General features: G+C 50.5%; 1 protein-coding gene across 1 annotated transcript in view; it reads right to left on the bottom strand.

Moving 5' to 3' along the window:
* SLIT3 (slit guidance ligand 3) overlaps positions 1-20,529 on the bottom strand; it is a 575,787-nt gene that overhangs the window by 93,177 nt on the left and 462,081 nt on the right. Inside the window, exons 10-12 of the mRNA XM_081292656.1 lie at positions 14,683-14,754; positions 9,052-9,123; positions 6,089-6,160 (exon numbers count right to left, since the gene is read on the bottom strand). Coding sequence (XP_081148782.1) covers positions 6,089-6,160; positions 9,052-9,123; positions 14,683-14,754 — 216 coding nt within the window. The remainder of the gene's footprint in view (positions 1-6,088; positions 6,161-9,051; positions 9,124-14,682; positions 14,755-20,529) is intronic.

Raw genomic sequence — 20,529 nt, 5'->3', positions numbered from 1 at the left:
GGTGCTGAGTGCTATCTCCATTTGACAGATGACACTTCTAGGACTCAGAGAGCCTAAGTAACTGTGCAGAGTCCCATATGTAAGTGGTGGGTTGAAACCCATGCTATTTCACACCAACCATTATGCTACCCTGTCCTCCCTCTCATGACGGGACGGTGGGAGCCACCTAATGTTATGGGCAGAGGTGGAGGTAATGTCTTTGTGGCTCCTCCATCAGCTTACAGAACAAGAAGGGCCAACTCCCAATAGGAAGTGCAAGAGCGCTGCTGGGAGCCGGAGTACAATGCCTCCCTTCTGAAGGTATTTCTGGGTTCGCTCTGAGCCACACGGCCACCCTCTCTTTGCACAGCACTTCCGGCTTCCACATATGCTCCATGTCAAGAGGTGCTAGCACACGGCCCCTTGACCCACCAACCACGCTGCCGAGAGCATTGCCTTCAGGAAGAGCAGGGCAGGGCAGCTGCAGAGGTTCACAAAGCGGGAGATGAAGAAGGCAAGGAAATGCCTGGAGTCTGGGCCAGGAAGGGCTCTCACCACTCAAGTCCTGCTAGGGGAGTGGACTGCTAGGAGATTGGTCAGAAAAAGCCGAATAGCGGCAGCTTCTCATTCAGGGCCCAGGGAGAGATGGGCTACAGGCAGAAATGAGTCCATTCAGATCTGTAAAACGTGCCCACTGGGACCAGTCTCTTCACAAAGGCAGAAGATGGCTTGCTCATAGCCCATCCTCACTGAAGATGCCTCTGGAGCTCACAGGCCTTGGGTGCAGGGTGTGAAAAGTCCAAACATCTGGAGTCAGTTTTAATGACGGATTGCATTAAGATCACCCTGGCGGCTACAGCCATCCACATGTGGAGTTGGTGGCCCAAAGCTGTCATTCTGGGTGGTATTTATATTCTCACACCTGCAGTGGTCTGTGGAACCATTGCTGATGTTCCTCTCCCTCTTTATGTAGTGTTTGTCTGAAGATGCCAAGAGCTTATTCCAAACTCCGAAGTGTAAAGTCTTCTTAGGAAATTGGTGCCAAGAAAGAGCACAGAGGCCCTTATCCAGGAGAAGGGGCAAAGCTATTCCAGTAAAGGTCCTGGAAGACAGGCCCAAGCGCCTGCCAGGGGAAAGCTCTGTGGACCTCCTTGTCCTAAAATCAGGCTGGGAGTCAGATTCTGTCTCATAGACACCGGGTGCAGGTACATGGAGAAATGAAGGTTATGGCCTTCTGGCTCCTCCAGAGGGAGAATAATGTTTAAAGAATAGGTTATAAAGTCTCTTCGTTATTAGGAAGAAAGTTCTCTGGGTATCTCTTATACCATCTCACATGGGTGTGAAGGGTCAGTGCGGTCCCAGCTCCTCTGGCCTCCTGACCACATGGCAGGGGGCGGAGCCAGCCCTCCATTATTAATGTGCTCTCCCTCTTGTCTAGTTTTCTAGAACCAGCCCTCTGCCATCCCACATTTCTTTATCCATTAAATGTACTAAGGACCACTTTGACCTAAGAACATTGTTCTCATCCTTCTAGTAATATGGGGACTTTTTTCCACCTTTAGTGACTTACTGGGCACGGTGAGGAACTCAGAGATGTCTGGAGTTATCCTATCTACGACTCTGACCCTCACCAGAACCTTCTCTTGCTGTGAAAGGGTGCTCTAGACCACATCGTGCCGCTCATGAGAGGAAACAGGAGGAGCTCCCCAAGTACCACTTAGGGGCGGAGATAACTCCTCCCTTCTGTCTTGATGATGGCGGCACTGTTATTATGGGCTATGGGTTGTCAGGGTGATTCCTGAGGTGAAGGAAACAGCAAAGCCACTCGGTGGCCTGTCTGACCTCCTTCTACTCCAGGGACATAGGAGGGCACATGACCATAACAGACTTTAGGTCTCCCAGGCTTTCCTTGGAATACACCAGGCTTATGAGAGGGAAAAGCCCCTTCTCAGGGACACGCCACCAAGTGGGTCTGTTTCCACTGCGGGAGGGATTCTCTCATCCCAACCCAGCCATTTCCATGAACAAGGGCTCCCCAATTGCCTCCCATGGGGCTCAGGGCACACCCCTCCCCAGGAGGATGACAGTAACCTAGGTCAGGTTCCCACAGACAGCAGCCCAGGGTAGAAACTGAGGCCCAATAAGAGGAATGGATCAATGGTTCAGCAGCAGCTTCTTCTGGGCTTGAGCCAGTGGGAATTCCTTTCCTGCATTTGGCAAAACTGGCTCTGCATACCTGCCCGTGTCTGGGTCAGAAGAGGTCTCTGGAAGGATGTTTTGTGGGTCAGGGTATGGACTCTAGAGTCAGACTGCCCAGGTTCCAATCCTGGCTCCCTCCATGCTGAGTGACCATGCCAGGTTACTGAACCCTCAGTTTCCCCATCTGTAAAATGGGGCTTTTGTTAATGCCTTCCTCTTAGTATTGTTGTAAAGATTAAATAAGATGAGGGGCATGGAATTGTCCAGCACAGGTCCTGGAGTGTATCAGGAATTCAGTAATAGCTACTCCTATGATCGGGAGCAAGAGAGAGTGGTTCGTGTGAAACAGCTGGTGGGGGAAAGTGAGCTATATGGAGTGAGGTTTTGTTCACTGCTCTGGAACTGCCATGTTGCTTGGCAAACTCCAAGAGCCTCAAACGGTTTTGTCTGCCTTCCAAGAAGACAGAACAACAGGTGGGGTTGCCTTAATTTATTCCAGCCCAAAGACAGCCTGGTTCAGTGTCAAACCTCCTGGCGCAGGCGGAAAAGCTTCCACCTCAGTGGCCACCCTCCGCCCTGGTGGGTGACTCCCCTGGGCACGCCATGTAATCAGTGGGCACTGAATGAATGCTCTGCATTCCCTGGGGAAAGCTGTGACAGCACAGCTTGCAGCTGTCCATCAGAGGTGGGAACGACAGCTCAGTGCCATGCTGACCACTTTCCCTGCTTTGGGCCTGGTTCTAGCCTCTGAGCTGTGAGGCGAGGGACCCGAGGGCACGCCAGCTTACCCCCTCTCAAGGCCATCATCTCCTCAGATGTCCCAGGAGCCCAGGAGCCTGGGGGCGGGGAGGGAACAGAAGAGATGGGGTTGGGAGCGACTGCCCATGAGCCATGCTGCTCTAACTGTGGGTTGGGACATATCCACGTGGGGTGTTTCAGTTCTAAATGTCCTTCCTGTTGTCCAAATGGGCACCCCGGGTCACTTCCTAGCAGCCTGTTTTAAGGGGGGAAGATGATAGATTATCTTGCATCCCCCAAAGTCAATAAACGTTGGTGGTAATAAACAACAGATACGTGTTCATACCGTGAAAGCCTGCAGGAAACGAGCATGTGTAGGAGTAATTACAGGCAGACATGGTGGCTATTTCCAAACATCTGAAGACAATGACAACAGACTTTTGAGTTTCCCAGAAGCCAGGACAAAGGTTTAGTGTAAGAAAGCACTTTCTAACTTCTAGATACGCAGTGAGCACTTATCACAGAAACCATCTGCAAAAAGGTGACAGGAGGATTTGTCAGAGAAGGCACGGGAGGGACTCTGCACCAGCCAGCTGGGAGGCTTGGAGTTCTGAGGTTGCTCTGAGCTCTAAGACCTTGGGACTAAACTGAAGGAGGCAGCCCTGTGGGTCTCCAGGCAGGGCATCAGTTTAGGGGCACCTCCTGGATTCCCTGGCTGGTGGAAACTTGTTTGTATAGATACTTTTGCTGCAGCTGCTGAGAAACTCTGGAATATTCTACTATTAGTGTTGGCCACCTGTACACAGGAACAGGCCAAGAAAACCACCCCAGGGGGCTGGCTGGGTACATGATAGACTGGGCATTTTGGGAGAAATGGCTGAAAAGTCCAGAAAAATGGGGAGGAAGCAGGGTGGGGGGAGCACAACCAGTTCTCATGCGCCTACTTGTTAGCGTCACAGAGAGTGCCGGAAGGGAAAGGTGACCACTTCTGTGGCACAGACAGCTCTGCTTAGTGATCCGTCAATCATTTGAGAGGTGGAGAGGGAAGAAAAAGGACAAACCTCTGACAAAAAGCTTCAAGTCAAAGGAGAGGGAATTATGGAGCCTTATCAGAGCATCTCTGGTCTACCAGGAGAAATCCAATCACGCTGGCTGAACGCAGAGTCAGATCTAATCAGGACCTGCTCTCCAGCTGCTCAGCAGCAGGTCAAAACCAATGGTCGCTGGTTCTTTCTGGAAAGCAAGCCGCCTGAGTTGTGTCAACTCCTGGTCTCCTTGAGACCAGGATGCTTTGTTCTTACCCCCAGCTAGTCAATGCCATCTGCTCAAAATGGTGCCACACAACTGGAGCCAACTGCCCAGCCCAGGCAAAGTCCTGCTGGTTCTAGAAACCTACTGGCATGTTAGCTTGGAGCTGAGACACACTGACTTTCTTTTAAAAGATGACTGTGTGGAGTCTGTGACTCATGCCATTCACTGTGCTGGGCACTGATGGCCATCCCATGCCTCCTAGTGGGTGCCAGGGCAGTTTCCTTACACACACACACACACACACACACACACACACACACACACACCTGATAAAAGGGCATCACACCAGCCTGGGGGGTACACCCCCATATATACCTCTAGGCGGGTGTATTATTACTCTTCTTTTGGGGCATTGATGGCTGCAGTTAGCCAGCCTTGTGGTAGCAGCTATAACTCACAGCTTCTTTGCCATGAGCAGAGAACACCATCTGTGGAACTCCCAGCTCCCCGCAGAGCCCAGCCTGCCATTCTAAAAAATAGCCTTGAAGGCTCACTGAAGGCTGGGACCTCGGAATAAGAAATGCCCACACAAAGACATAAGGAATGAAACAGGAGGTGCCGAGAGACTTTCCTCTCTGGTTTTCAGCTTTGCCACACAAGCTTGATGGATCTGCTGCCCACAGACTGGCAGGGCATCTCATCCCAACCTGACTCACATCATTGTGTTGTCGTGGGAGGACCTGTCCAGGGCCGAGTCTTGAAGGACATGGGAAGGGTAAGCAGTGAAGTACAAGATGGGAAAGGCTGGAGGAAAAGCCTTTGCTCCTTTGCCTCCCGCCCACCTGGAGATCCAGCTTGACTCCTGGCCTGCAAACCCAAACCGCAGCCCCTCTTAACTGCACATGGGAGGCAGAGAAGGCTCAGACCTCTTCCTCACTGCCCGTGACTATAAAAGGAAGATGTAGTCACACACACCTAACTATCTGCACACCCTGCAAACACATCATGTGCTATTAGGAAGGCTGGGAGCTTCTGAGCCACATGACCATGCAAATTCTATTCTACTCTTCCACATCTATTTTGCTGTGTGACTAAAGGGGAACCATTGACCTCTCCACTGCTCACAGGATATTTGAGATCAGTTCCCAATACCAGTAGGAATTATGACAGTCACAGAGCAGATACGCGCACATATGCACACCCCATACAGTCCCACGCCCACACTACCACATGTAGATGCAACAGCAATCTGATTACAAGCCAGAGATGACTCGCCTTCATCATAAAATCTTAAAATATAAGCTGAATTCCTTTCCTTCCTTCTCCATATCAGAGTCCAATTATCTTCTTCAAACACTTAAGCTCAGATGACCAGCATGAAATAAATGCAAATAAATAATCCAGAGCTTAACATTCAAGGCAACAAATCTTCCTTTAAATTAAATAAACTCTTCCCCACTCAGCCATAGCTTACACAGATAGTCACACCGGTGACTGATTACGCTCTTCTCTAATTATTTCAGCCCACACCCATCCTTCTCCAAGGCCGAATGTCTACAGCAGCTCTGCTTTGGCTTCCATATCAGAATTTGGCCTGTGAATGTTTTAGTTCTCTCAATTCTTAGCTTCCCTCTGCAAGATACCTCCTCTGGGAAGATCCAACTCTTTCTTACTTTCTAGCCCCAAACTTGTGGTTAGGAACTCGTGCCTGGGCCAGTCTTGTGCACATTGACCTTAGCATCCCTCTGTCAACTTCCTGGCTCTCGGTTCACTAAAGAGGGGAATGGAGGTGAGGAACAGGCAGCTCAGGAGTCTTTCCTTACGGTGCACAAAGGCAAAAGAACTCTCGAGAGCACGGCTCACCATTTTCAGGCCGTGGCCTACAAACAGAGATGCAAACAGTGGCAAGGTTCCTACTCACAGCAGCTGCAGGGACACCAATCCGTCAAAGAGTCCCTTGGCAATCTCAGTGATCTTGTTCCCGTAGAGTACCCTGGAAGAGAGTGGATGGCAGCTGTCACCATGATGTGAGGCCACCGTAACCTACTCTTACGGGACATCATCAGTGGGGCCAATTCTGGCATAGTATCGCAGGTCACCTCCTTCCCCAACCCACCTCATCTCTTTTGGGCATTAGCTGGACAGAGTCAGGCAAGCGCAGCCCAGACCAGGCCGTCTTGGAGGCCAGGAGAGATGGGATCCATACTACTGCACTCCTGGGCAGCCCGGCCCAACAAATTATTCACAACAGAAGCAGCCTGTTGGGGGTGCCTCCCTGTGCTGCGGACATGACTCACGCCCGGCAGTAGACAAGCAGAGGGGGAGGCTGGCCAGCCCTGCTTCCAGGGGGACCGGTCAGGCTGAGCCCAGCCTACAGACTGCTTCCTCTGGATCTTCTACTGCATCCTAGGAATTCCTTTTGGGAATTCTCTGAGGTCATCTCCAGATGGCACAGGGACTGCTGGGCCTAGGACTGGCCGGCAGGAAAAGCTGTGGAGCTTTGTTGTCTCCCAGCGATGGAAGCTGCTCCTTCCCACTCCTAAGGTAGTCCTTGAGGTCCAGGAACCCGGCAACTCAGAACCCTTTGCTTCTCTGTCAGGCCCCAGCGTCTCATGCTGCTGTCTCCTCTTCCCAGACCCCATCATGGGTGCCTTGTGAGGCCTGGGGAAGGAACCTCCTGCCTCGCCGCACCCAGAGGGTCTCTGGGCCTGGGTCATGTTGCTCCTCAGCACGGGTGCCCAGGAGACCCTCCTGGCTCCTGCACCTCCCTGGTCACAGACTTTCTGTCTCCTGTCCAGACTTGTCTTGTCACTCTCCAAGCAACTGAGCCAAAGAAGGTTTGGTTTGTTTGCTTTTAAAAAAAAGCCCCCCCAGGGCCCCCAAGGTGACAGAATGAGGGAAACATTCAATTCCCACTCTGACCACAAATCCAGGCTGTGACACTCATTTGAAGAGCCAAAATATTAGGGTGAGGAAATGGAAAATGGAAGTGTTAGAGCAAACCCCCCATTTCTAGATGCCACTGGAGTGAAGAGTGAGTGTCCCCAGCAGCCTGTGGGTGTGTTTCATTAATGTTTCAACAAATTAATGACTGAATAGAAGTCAGCATGATGGCTCAGAGTCGCATTTGTAATTCATATTAATGTCCCACCGCTCGCTGTGCCAATCGAGTGATGCCACTGTCTGCTCGTCTCAGTGGACGTCAGGACTTCTAATGGGGCAGAGCTGGTGGGTGGCGGGACTGGGGGTTTGGGGGTGGGTCCTTCCACTGTCCTTGTGCTTCAAGGGACCAGCCTGTGTGCCACCTCAGGGGCACCTGTGTGCGCACCTGCCTGGCTTTCCTGGTCTAAGCTCAAACCTCTTTCTCTGGGGGCTTCTAAATATTTCGTTTTTCTTTTTTTTACAACCTGTTGCCCTATTTTATTTCTTTACAGCACTGGTCCTTATTCTGTTATATTATTAACATATCTATTTTTATTTTATCCTGTTTTATTTTTTTGACCTCCTCCCGTGAACACAAGCTTCATGGGTGTGGTGACTTGCTCACGGCTGGGTCCCTAGAGTTGAGACTAGGACAGGGTATGACCTAGGTTAATGCCTGCTGAAGGGGTGTCTGAGCAGGGTGGGTAGAGGCCCTCTGGCCCTTCACAGTGGCCACTCCTGAGCTGGGCATGGATATGTGGATGTTCAACTTTCGGCTCCAGGAGGCCACAGTCTCGGTACCTGTGTCACTGTTCAGGACATGGCAGGCACGTGCTGGATGGATGAATGACTACATTGGAGGTGAGAGCCACTTGGCGCCAACCACGCCCAGGACACATTGTCACATGGGCTTAGTGGTGTGCCATCTCATGTCGGGCAACTGTTTTCAGACGGTTCCTAAATCCTGGCTGAGGGAAGGCAGACAAGGGGGCCGGGAAGGGAGGGGTAGAAGTAGGACCATGGTGGCAGGCCCCTCTCTTGCTTCTCCCCTGTGGTCTTCTGCACGACAAACAGGCACCATTCCCACACATGGCCCTGCTTTGAAATCCCAGACAGATGTTGTGTTCTGGTACACGAAGCTAGTTTACTCCATAGGCAGCAATAGCCACCCCAGCGATTCCCTGTCCCCAGGCCACACAACGGGATGGGGTCAGGTGGGGGAATGTGAGCTGGTCACCTCCTCACTTGGGAATCAGGCAAACTGCTGCATGGAGAGATGGACCATGGCCTGCTTACTTCTGAGGGTCCCCCAGTGGCCCTGGGCTGTAGGAGGCAGGGGAACAGTCCACCAGATGATATAAACAGTGTCCATTGAGGAAGCCACTGTGGAGAGTCATTAAAGGAATCCCCTTCCTGTGCCTGTGTGTCTCTTGGCCTTTGCTGGTGAGGCTTTGGCTCCAAATTGGACACCTTTGGGCAGTAGGATGGCATGGACATCATCTCAGAGCAGTGGGCCACCAGGTTGGTTAGAGAGAAACACCTAAATTAGCAGAAGGAGAAGAGTCTGTCCTTCAGCAGGGCCACATGAAGGGGAGGGGGCTGGAGGCGAGGGGTTCTTGGTAGCAGACACTGGCACCATCCTCTCCAGCTGTCCCCAGAGACAGCCCTGCTGCGGCATGTCGGTGGGCGGGGGAGCGAGGACAGGGGCAAAGATGCATTCGAATTAGAAGCCAATAACCGGGAAAGCCGCCGGGCACTTAATCAATAAAAATAATGCATTTGAGTTGTAGAAATATTCCCCAAGATCAATTTCTCTCAAAGAAATATTTGTTTCTCTTGCCAGGCTGCCACAGTGTGTAGGGGAGCATAAAGCTGGGTGAACACCTCCTGGAAAAGATAAGTCCCCACCCCCGCCTCCACCCCGCCCCCAGCCCTCTGTCCCCAGCCCCCAGCCCCACTTACAGTGATGTGAGTGACTTCAGGCCCTGGAAGGCATCTGGAGCTATGTCCGATATCTGATTCTTGCTGATGTCTCTGGAAATGTTAATGGGAGAGTCTGAGAACGCAGCTTGAAGGTGTGAGAGCGGCCGCCTCTACGTACGGACTGGGAAGCTTGGGCATTCAAAAGGTGAGGATCAGTTGATCAATGAAGCCATGCATTTATTCACAGTGCAGGAGAAGTCACCTCGAGATCACTCGCTTCCCTGCCCAGTGGAAGGCACTGCCCTTGAACCAGTCTCCCTTGCCATAGAATGCTCCCCTCGGAGTCTCTGCTGCGACCTGCAGCTGGGCACCGCGTGGCCTCACTTTATTGGTGCGAAGCTGCATTTAGAGCTTTGGCTTAGGTCTTATTATCAAGCATTAGTGACAAATGAAACAGAAACCAGCCTCCCCAACCACAGACATCACCTTCCTGCCTCACACCTGGGCATGTGCTCCCTGATTCCCAGGAAGACCTTGTCATTTTGTCTCCAACTGACCTTTCCTCCCTAACTGAGAGGCAGCTTTGAAAAAGGACCTAAGCCTCTGTCTGGTTCCACATGTCCTCCAGGCCCTGATGTAAGCACACTGTGGGGTTTGTTGCTGGAGTGCTCCTCCTCTGGAGAAAGCCCACGGAAGTGATCTAGTCCAGAGCTGGTGGGTGGCTGTGTTGGAAGGATTCTCCAAACGCGGAGCCACCAGGAGGCTGACCTGGCCTCTCAGGTGCAGAGGAACCTCCCTGCCCTCCTGCCCCTACCTCCTTTTCAGACGCCCTCAAGCTGCCTGCTTTAAGCTGCCTGGGGACTTCCGAGCTCCTGGTCACTGGTCCTTGCTAATGGCTCTTCACTGAGGGGAATTCTCTCCCTCAGAGTCATTAGCTCAGGGCTGGCCTTTGGGCTCCTGTCACTGGAAGGAGAGATGCTCCAATTTCCTGCAACAACAAACCTCTCTGGTTCTTTTTTCTTTAGCAAAATAAATCAATGGTACCTTGCTTTTGTTCAGGAGAGGGAGAGCTGGGGTCTTGGTGGGTCAACAAGGAGGAGACAAATAGATATGGAGAATAAAGAACATCGGAGCAGATTCTAAGCAATTGCCCCTGGCAAGGCCAGCCTCTCGATCTCTGAAGCACATGCAGGAGAGCCTCCCCAAGCTGTTCCCCTCCTTCATCTAATAGCCTTAGAAAGGGGTGCAGGACACCTTCGCCTAGACCTCTGCTCTCTGCCTCCCTGTTCCAAAGCTGTAAGTTGAAAGGTATTTCACAGGCTGCGAGCTTTCTGGCACAGCTGCCTCGTTTATCCCTTTAGCTGGGGAGATTGCCTCTAACAAATCCGCAGATCGCACCCAGACGCCTCAGCTTACGTGGGGCTTTTCTTCAGTGTTCCGTTTTTGTATAAGGGTCTTAAGCAAATTCCCCGGATTATCCTAATCTTGCTCGCCCTCAGCGCGGCTGCCTAGCAAAGCATTTCAGGCAAACAAGCAGATCTGCTCACACCAGACTAGGAACAGGGCCTATTCTGACTCTTTTCCTGACCACGGGATGTCCCTTCAAGGCACTCTGACCTCTCACAGACAAGAGGAAGTCCTGACTCTAGGGAGTCCTTTGCTTTAGCTCTGTGACAGCAAATTGTTCTCTGCCCACAATTAGACTTGTGGCCCCAACTCTTCCTGCAGCGGGGATAGGATGCCCCAGGGAGGTGTTGGAGAATGGGGAATGGAAAAGGGAGACAGTTCAGTTGGGAATTGACTCTAGCGGTCACTTTGTCATTTCCCCCAACTTGAAAAATTTTAAAGGATATATATGTTTATATACATAATATGTTTTGAAAGATATATTCACAGTAGCATGGCTAAATCAAGCTCTTGAACTATGTGCATCACCTTACACACATCTTACATGTAACAAAATCTACTCCCAGCAATTCTCAAGTATGTGGTCACTAACCATCATCTCCATGTTGCAAAAAAGATCTCCTGAACTTCTCCTCTTGTTTAACTGAAATTTTGTATCATTGGAGTAATATTTTCCCAGCACCCTCACCCTACCTCTACCATAAGCCTTTACCCACCACCCTACTCTCTGCTTCCATGAGTTGGATTTAAGTTTCCATGCATCACTGCACTGTCTCAATTCCTAATTCTGCAGGAAGAAAACAGCAGCCCCGAGGTCAAGGGCCTGGAGCCACAGTGACTTGACAGTCATTAGGGTAAACAGTGGGTGTCCCATGTCTCCTGACACCCAGGTCAAGGCCCTTCCTGATATTTCATTATGATGGATGCAGAATGCCTGGTTCGGGACAGGAAGGCAGACTGGGGAAGGTTCCAGCTGTCGCTGACCGCCAGGCTTGGCCCTCTCGCTGTGGACTGAGAGTTCAAAGCTAGCCTCAGCATTTTAGCAAATCAGTAAGCAGCCTGGGGGTGCTGGGAAAAAGCAGTCCACAGCGAGGTGCCTTAGAACTGACTGAGCACCATGGTCACTCTTGTCCAGTGGTTCGCAAACCTCACTAGGGTGTTAGTCAAATGCACCCGCGGAGAGTCTGATGTGGTAGGCTGAGGTTTGGGGGTCAGAAATTTGCATAGTAAACAAAGCTCCAGCAGATTTTTGTGCCAGTGGTCCCTAAGTCATATTTTAGACCATAGAGTTTTAGACTCTGGTCAGTCTCAGACCCACCTTAATCCCCTGGGGCTTATAAACTGGATGACCAAGAGGGAGTGGCTTTGCCAGACTGTTTGGAACAGAAAAGGCAACTTCAGGTGCATACAAGGCTGAAGCCAGGAACTTAAATGTGAAGCACTAGAAGTTCTGAAGCCCAAGGAAGACTGTTCCACTTAAGAGCATGCAGCTGAGGAGAACTCTCAACACACCAGTCAGGCTAAACGACACAGGCTGGGCTCCCAGGTGTCAGGCTCCCAAGGCACCAGCTCTATGAAACCTGTGCTGAGTCTCCAGTGCCTTCTTCTCTCCAGACAGATGGTTTCTCTACCTTGATACTATTTTTTCCTAAAAGTGGTGTTTTTTGTTTTTTGTTTTTTTTTTTGGTACCAGGAATTAAACTCAGATGCACTTGAAAACTGAGCCACATCCCCAGCCCTATTTTTGTATTTTATTTAGAGACAGGGTCTCACTGAGTTGCTTAGTGATTTGCTAAATTACTGAGGCTGGCTTTGACTCAGTCCTCCTGCCTCTGCCTCCTGAGCCTCTGGGATTACTAGGCGTGTGCTACAGCTCCTGGCCCTGAAAGTGTTTTCTTTTTCTTTTTTTTTTAAATAAAGGTCTATTAACAACACACACACACACACACACACACACACACACACACATACATGTGTGTTGTTAATAGACCTTTATTTTATTTATTTATATGTGGTGCTGAGAATTGAACCCTGTGCCTCACACATGCCAGGCAAGTGCGCTACTGCTGAGCTATGCTTTTTTTTTAATACCCAGGTGACCACCATAAATAGGTAGGAACACAGCCATTTGTGGTTAATCTGTTGTTAACAGACTAGAAAAGGATGCAGTTCATTGCAAGTTGAGGAAGAAACTTCCTTCTGGTAAATATTAGGAATAAATTGGTCATGGACACCAAGGAGGAATGCACACTTAGGGACTTGAAATTCATCCTCACCTGGGACCTGGCTTCTCCTAAGCCATTAAACTTCAGTCTGGATTTCTGAAGTTCTATTAGTCAAAAATGTTTTAGTGGGCTCTTTCCCTACTACAATTCCCTTGGGGGGCAAAGAAGGCATCATAATAAATATCAGCAGTACCAGAATGATCAAAAATTAAAATCACTTTCCAGGTCATGACTGAGAAGGTCTCATGAATTTTGAATGCACTGATCATGGCAACTCCAATAGGATGGAGAAAGGATGGTAAAACACAGCCAAGCTCTAAATTACCTGGACTTCACAAAAAATTAGAGCGGTGACTTAAATCATGCAAGAGATATAGGTTGGGGCAGTGATGAACTTGTCATTTTTCACTGAAATTACTATCTGGCTGCATAATCAAGCTGGGCTTTAAAAATGGATGGGGGGGGTGCATGGAGAGTGTGCTGGGGCACAGGGATACCCGGAGATTAATGGCCACGGGTTTTAAATATTAAGGCTGATATTTATCCAGCTCCTACCCCTGGGAGGGAGGCGCTGCCCTCAGAGCTGGCTCATGCTGGTGGTTTCCACGCCTGGAGTTGAACCAAGAGAAAATCTTGTTTGCTTTGGATTTCCAGGGAGATGGGAAGTTGGCTTCCTGAGATCTGGGGGTAAAGCTACTAATGCCACTGTTCCACAGGGATGTTTATTTTTAACGTAAAAGGAATCAGCAGAGATCCTTAGTGTATACACTCCCACTCCAGAAACCAGAGAATTAATCTGGCGTGGAAGGAAAAACAGGGTTGAGTCATGTGTACATCTACATGTCCTCTCTCCTTCCTGTGTGTGGGGGCGGGGCAGAGAGAGCAGGTAAGCGGAATGAAACCCACTGATGACCGGGACAGACAAAATAATTTCTCAGCCTGCAAAAGGGAAGGGGTCTCCCTCCAGAATCTTGGTATCTGTGATGGCATTTTTGAATCCTACCACCTCCCTTCAGTGTGTCCAGTGCTGAGTGACTCACAGACCAATGTTTAGGTTGGCATGTGAGGGGAAGGATGACAACATTGTCACTATGGTGGGAAGGAGGATGTGACACAATGGTGCTGCCAAGCTGCTATGGTGAGGAAGGCACAGCTGTGCCGGGGTCTCGGGGGCTGGTGTGATACAGCAGGGAGGTGAGATTGGCCAGTGTTGTGGGGTGTTGGTTCAGTCATATGACTGTATATTGGCCACACCCCCAGGCTTCTGATTTCACTTAGACAGTCCTGTCTATGGCCTGGGGGGCTCCACCACAGTCCCCACCACCTTGAGAGCTGGCCTGCCTTTCCCTCACCTGCACTGCTGCCGGGAGGGTCCTCCCTGAGCCACCGCTCACCTCCACAGAGGCCACGGCCATTGTCCTCTCTCTCCTTCTATTTCTCTTTTTCACTTCTAGTTCTTCCCAGTTTCTGATGTTCGTTATGTCCTGTGCTCTCCGCTTGGTGGAGGCTCCATGTCTGTGTACAGACTTAGCTTTGTTCACAGCTCTCCCCAGGCTCTGAGGGCAGGAGACTTCCCAAGTACTTGTTATGTGACTGCATGCGTGTCAAAATGTTGGTGACAGTGGGACAGACAGCTGCAGGCCACTCTCATGTCTCATTGAATCTCCTACTTTCAGAGCTTTAGCTGTAGCTCAGGGGTTGAATGCATGCTTAGCAAGCTTGAGGCCCTGGGTTTCACATCACCAAACCAAGGACATTAAAAATTTATGGAATTTAGGGGACCCATTTCCTCCCACACAGATAATTCTACTTTGTTCTGGTGGGAGAGGCTCTGAGCGAATTGTCCAAGCTCCTGTGCCTTCCAATGTGCATGGGGCACTTCCCAATCTTAGGAGAGCAGCCCAGGTCCAAAGCTGAGTGCCCAGCAGGGGTGGGATGACATGTAGAGGGCAGGCTGCCTTCTACATGTTGCTAATTACCCCGCCCCCCACCCTCTCGCCCCAAGACATTGGCCCGATGCTCCCCAGTGGCCACTCACATTCGCTTCAGTTTCTTGTACTGGGTGAAGGCTCCTGCGGGGATGGATCTGATGGAATTCTGTTCCAGACGTCTAGAAAAAAGAGCAGAGGACTCCATTAACCCTCCTCCTGCCAGCAGATGGTCCCTGAGGGCCACTGTGTTCACCTTGGTGCTCAAGGACAGGGTGGTGTCTCTCATCACAAGCTGGTTGTGGGAGGCAGGGCAAACACTGCGATGGGCAGAGAGCTGTGTGGGCAGAGAGCTGTGTAGACAGAGCACCCTTCAGGGCCTAAGGGTCTTCTGGGAAGCTAGAGGGGGGGACTGTCCTGGAGGAGTTTGGACTGGGAGGGGAAGCTGCCTTTGGAGGCAGCTGCCTTCAGAGAGAGAGCTGGAGGAAGGAACCAAGCCGAGTGCTTAGAAAGTCACAGGGAGAGAGAGAGGGAGACCCAAAGGAGACAGCGCGGGCCAGCATGGCTTCCTGACGTCACGCAGGTTCCAGGGGCCCAGACTGGACTCTCCTCTGGGCTGCTGCTGGAATCTCTGTGGACTTCCTGAAAGGCTTCTTCTCTGGTTACTCTGGAAAGAATGAGATGCTGTAGGCCCACGGCCCAGAACTTCCTGGGAAGAGAAGAAGCCATGGGGAGCAAGTGTGTCTTCCCATTCTTTAGTCTTTCATTTCTCAACTGAATTGCCGTCACCAGGAACAGGTGTGGTGGGAAGCGGGAGGAGGGGCCCTCTATTACGGATGATGAATGACACCTGGCTCAGGCTGAGGAGTCAGGATCTCATCCCCATCCATCTCCCTTCTCCCCAAGGTTCAGATCTTTTCATCACCTCCTAATTTAGCACGGATGCTCCCTAAGCCCTCAGCTGGGAAGACACAGAGAAAGGTGTGTGGAGGGGATGAGGTGGGGGAGCAAGAGGGAGAGCGGGAGGAACCGGCTGGCTCTCTCGGAGGCTACATCTAGTGGATGCACATTTCTGGCGGGGCTGAACCCATTCATCTTGAAGAGCAATCCCTGCTGCAGAGTGGGGAGACAGTCGTATTAATTTGTGCCTTCGCGATCTCATCTTCATTGGGGGAACAGAGTATTTGTTACTGGAACCGCTAATGGAGCAGTTTGCCAGCAATTTTCCCATTTCAAACAACATCTCAGCTGCTAATGTGGAATGTTTGTCAGGCCTACCCATAACACAGACAAATCACTCTCCAGGAGAGGGAAGGGCGACAGGGTGGGGGCAGAAAGCGAAGGGCGGGCGAGGGGAGAGCGCAAGCATCAGGACTGATCGTTCTTGGCTGCTGGATGAATAGAGTCTACAAATGAGACTGCCACGCTCCGTCAACATGCCTTTGTGCCCTGCTGGAGGGGGCGGGGCAGTGCTTGCTGGGAATGCATTCACGGGCGGACTGGACAGGGACCTGGCGGGCTGACTGGCCCCGTGGTGAGCCACCAAGTATGGCCACGGGGCCTCAGGGAGCGTGGACTATGGCTACTGCCTTGACAGAAGAACATTCTCGTTTCCAGCTGAGCAAAGGGTTCAGCCGGGATTTCTCAGTCAAGGCAGCAGGAATCTCTGGGGCTGCTAGTCAGGTGCTGTGTTCCCTCCAGGACCTGGGATTCACCTGCCACAGGACCTGGGATTCACCTGCCACTGTGGCAAGAGGTTTCACCTGGATGGTGCCTCTGGAGAGAAGCACTCTGGGTAACGATGGTAACCACTCTGCTCTTGCAGGTGTATCCACTGCTCCCTGGGTGAGGACAGGGCGGGCGTGAGGGCTGCTGAGTCTCCCTGTGGGTCACCCATTTCCCTCCATTTCAGTGACCTGAAGCACTTAGGGGAGGAAGGAAAGAAGGAAGGAGCAAGATGTGACACTGGCCTCAAGGCACTGAATAATCTGTGGAAGGAGAGTAGCCCATGATGGTCCACCACAGAATCAAATTCTATGGTGACCATGGCAAATAGTAAGGGGTATCATTTATGAAGTCTAGTTGATTTAGGTCTATTATTTCTTTTAACTTGCACAAGTATGAGACCAGCAGTATTGGCCCCATTTTTCAGATGAGAAAAAAAACTTAGAGGAGTTAAATCATTTGCATCAAAGTGACAGAGCTAGAATCGATGTCTTTCTTTTTGTATCCATTGGACTCAGTGCCTCTTTATATTTGTGAAAATGAGGAAACTGAGACTAAGGGGGCTTTCTCAGTTACAGACAAGGACAGGGAATTACGACCTCAGAGCTCAAGCTGTGGAAGTAGGCGCCCAGCAAAAAGGCTGGAGAAGCTCAGGAAAGGGCAATATAGCTGAGAGCAGGGTCTGCCCTCTGCATCCAGGTTCCCTATCTGCAGATGCAACCAAACACAGTCCAAAGACATTCAGAAGAAAATTGCATTTGTACTGAACACAGACTTTTTTCCGTCATTACTTCCTGAACAATAGAGTCTTACAACTGTTTACATAGTATTTACACTGCATTAGATATTGCAAGTCACCTAGACATGATTTGCAGTATACGGAAAGATGTATGTACATAGGTTATATGCAAATGCTATGCCACTTTGTATAAGAGACTTGAGCATCTGAGGATTTGGGTGCTTGAGGGAGGTCCTGGAAGAAATCCCCCATGGATATGGAGGGACTCCTGTACATATAAAATATGCACATAGAGTACAAAAGTGTGATTTTGGACAAAAATTAAAAAAAAAAAAAGAATGTCAAATCTATCCTTTCTTCCCCAGCAAAGACATGGCCCTGTATCCTTCACACCCCAGACTTTCTCTGGGGGTGGGTTTGGTCTTCTCTCCCAGCTTCTCAAGCTGCTTTGGGTACTGGCTGACATCAGACCCCTTACAGATTGCCAAGGCCAGGACATGATGTGTATTAACTTTGTCCCAGGTGATATGGGGGCTGGTCTGGGTGGGTTAACTATGAACAGTCTGGGCACCTTACACATAAAGACAAAAGGAGGGACACAGCAATCTAAAGAGGCAGTAAACACAAGGTGCTGAGCTGCAGGGGATTGGGCAGGCACTGGGCAGAATTTCCCACAGCATGTCCGACTCAGTATTTGCACCCCGCGAGGCATGTTTTTAGTTATTATTACCTCCACATTATGCACAAGGAAACTGAGGCTCAGAGAGATGAAGTCACTTGTCCAACTTCACAAAGCCAGGAAGAGCTAGTGGTGGGACTCTAACCCAAGTTCTTATGTTTTCAAAGCCCATCTCTTTTCTCATCTGCCACTATTTCACTCCTTGCCTGCTTATCTGCGGGGAAAAGGGCCCCTCTCCAAGGGAGCAAGGCTGGAGTGTGCTCCAGGCCTTTGCTGCTAAGAGTCCCTGGAAGCGTCCACACATGCCCAGTCCTGCAGCCCAGAACAAGGAGGCAGCAATCTAGACCCCCAGTGAAAAAGCTTCCAAAAGCACTAATAGCATTAGCAAAAACTGTCACATTTCAGGATGTGTCTGAAGCCAGCAGCTGTTCAAGGCCTCTCTTAACTGGCACATGTGTCTTTCTTTGTTTGGTGAACATTCTTCAGGCTGCAAACTGATTTAATAGGACGAGCATAAAAACAAACACACATATCAAACCTCTGAGCATTTCCTGCACAGCAGAAACAACAGGAACATCTGACGGGGACCTCAGCCATTTGTGCTCCGTGTTGACTTGGCCCAATTCCTCGGGTGCTTCCTTAATGATCTGTCATTTGCAGGCATGCCACAGAACACCATGTATTTCTCACAATCCGCAAGTCAACATGGTGCCAGAGAGACTGGCAGGGGCACGACTAGTGCAGGGCATGTCTGCAAATCACCTGATAAAGAGGAGCCGCATTGAGTTGATGGCGGTGCTGGCAGGGCTTGTGATGTGAAGCACATCTACCATCAATGAGGGCTTTTTATATGTCACATACTGGCTCATGCTGTGAGGCTTTCAACAGCAGTACAAAGCAAGGAGTAGTGGTTAGATGCCCATTTTATGGATGACCAGATCAATGTGCCCCAGGTCCGCTAGTGCAGGGCACAGCCTGGACTTGAACCCAGGCTGGTCCGACTCAAGTGCCTGGCTCTTGACCCCTAGGCTGTGCTGCTCTTCCCCAGAAGCACCTTCGTGGTTTCTTAAATCTTTCCCATGTCTCCTCATTTTCTCTCAACTTGGGAGCTCACATTAGATCCTGCTGAAGGAAGGAAGTCTGTGTTCTCCTCCCACCAAGTCCTTTCGGGCCATATGGCTGGAGACCAGATGGACATCCCAGAGTCTACTTCACTAGGTCTGGGACAGGGGTGAGGGAGAAGGCCCTTTCAAGGTTGTTCTCTGTGCCCCATTTCTACAGCCCTTCCTGGCCTCTCTCACTATTGCTTCCTGTAGTACGCCCTAGACTCCCCCACTGAGCCTCTATGTTTGGTCCACAGCAAAGATGAGTGTTGAGGGCAAATCTGGCACAAGCCATCACTAACCTGCTGTCTCAGGACACCTGGCATCACCTACAGAAAACAGGTGCAGACAGAACCAGACTTGCTCTCCTTATTGTGCGCAGGTGTCCAGATATCTGCAGAGGAACTTTTTGTGTGTCTGTGGGTGAGGTGCTGGAGATGGGACCCAGGGCCTCACACATGCTAGGCAAGCACTCTACCCCTAGCTGTATTGTCAACCCTAAAAAAAAAATTATCTTAGAAAAAAATGAAAGTACAGGAAGTTGAGACTAAGTTATGCTATCATGTCTCAGGTGCACACATGTGCATAGTTCTTGCTTTTTCAATTCCATTTTTTTCAGTAGCTTCCAAAAATTATGCTAACTTTCCACATATTGTGCTATTTAAATCCTGTGGAAAAACTCTAGGTAGGTATGTGACCCCTGTTTTGCAAAGAGGGAAACCAAGTGAAGCAGAAGATGTTAAGAAATGTGTCTGGAATCAGACACAACACCAGGATTTGAACACAGGACTTTGGGCCCCAGGGCTCTGCTGGAAACCATTTTGCCTCCTGATTGGCTCTCCTTTGCAACACCTGCACCCAGCCCTTGCCTTCCTGCCTTGCCTGGGCATCCACTCAGAAACCTGGCACTCTCCCAACACTTGAGTCATAGAGTTCTGTGGCTTCTAGAGCTCGCCAGCTCTGGTTCTGTTGGGTATATTTGGCTTTTAGTTCTCCGACCTCTCTCAGCCCCTCTGGTGACCATAGTAATGGGGGGATTATCTATTGCTAAGCAGCTGTCTCCTCACTGGCAGATTAACAATGGGAGCAAGGGGACAGTGGAGACACCGCTTTTTCCCTCCTAGCTACTTCTGCATGCAACTTGACACTGAAACCTATCTACAGCCTTTCTCCATCAAATAAATGGACCTTCCATAGCAGGAGACATGACCCTAAGGACACCACATGAGGGTGTAGAGCAGACACGGCAGAAGATGCAGCAGAGATTAGGGAGGGGCTCTAAGCATGCGAGGCCCTCCGGAGCTCTTAAAGGCCCCAGAGGGCATCTGAAGACCACAGAACACAGGCAGGCACGTGTGGTCTCTGGCTCTGCCCTGGATTGCTCTGGCTGGAGGCTGGAGCCAGTTCAGAGAAACATCAGGGAACAGTGTGAGTGACGCCCTTGATGCAAACTGAGTTTTCGAGGAAAATCTGCAGTGAAGCATCTCGCTGTGGGTTCTCTGGAAGAAAGCTATTTTTAGAGGAATTGGCTCTGGTATGCGAGGACACCAGCACACGCTCCTCTGAGCTGCTTTGGCTTCAGAAAAAAAAATCAAAGGGAGTCTGCCAGGTTGCTTTGCATGAGAGATGCCCCTTCCAAAGTCGTGCAGGGCAGGACCTCTCCAAGGCAAGGGAATTTAAAAGAATCTCAAGTAGTTAAGGATTGAGAAGA

This window comes from Spermophilus citellus, assembly GCF_964194105.1.
Source record: "Spermophilus citellus genome assembly, chromosome: 1".
Lineage (NCBI taxonomy): Eukaryota > Metazoa > Chordata > Mammalia > Rodentia > Sciuridae > Spermophilus > Spermophilus citellus.
This window is presented reverse-complemented; position numbering and strand designations above follow the sequence as displayed.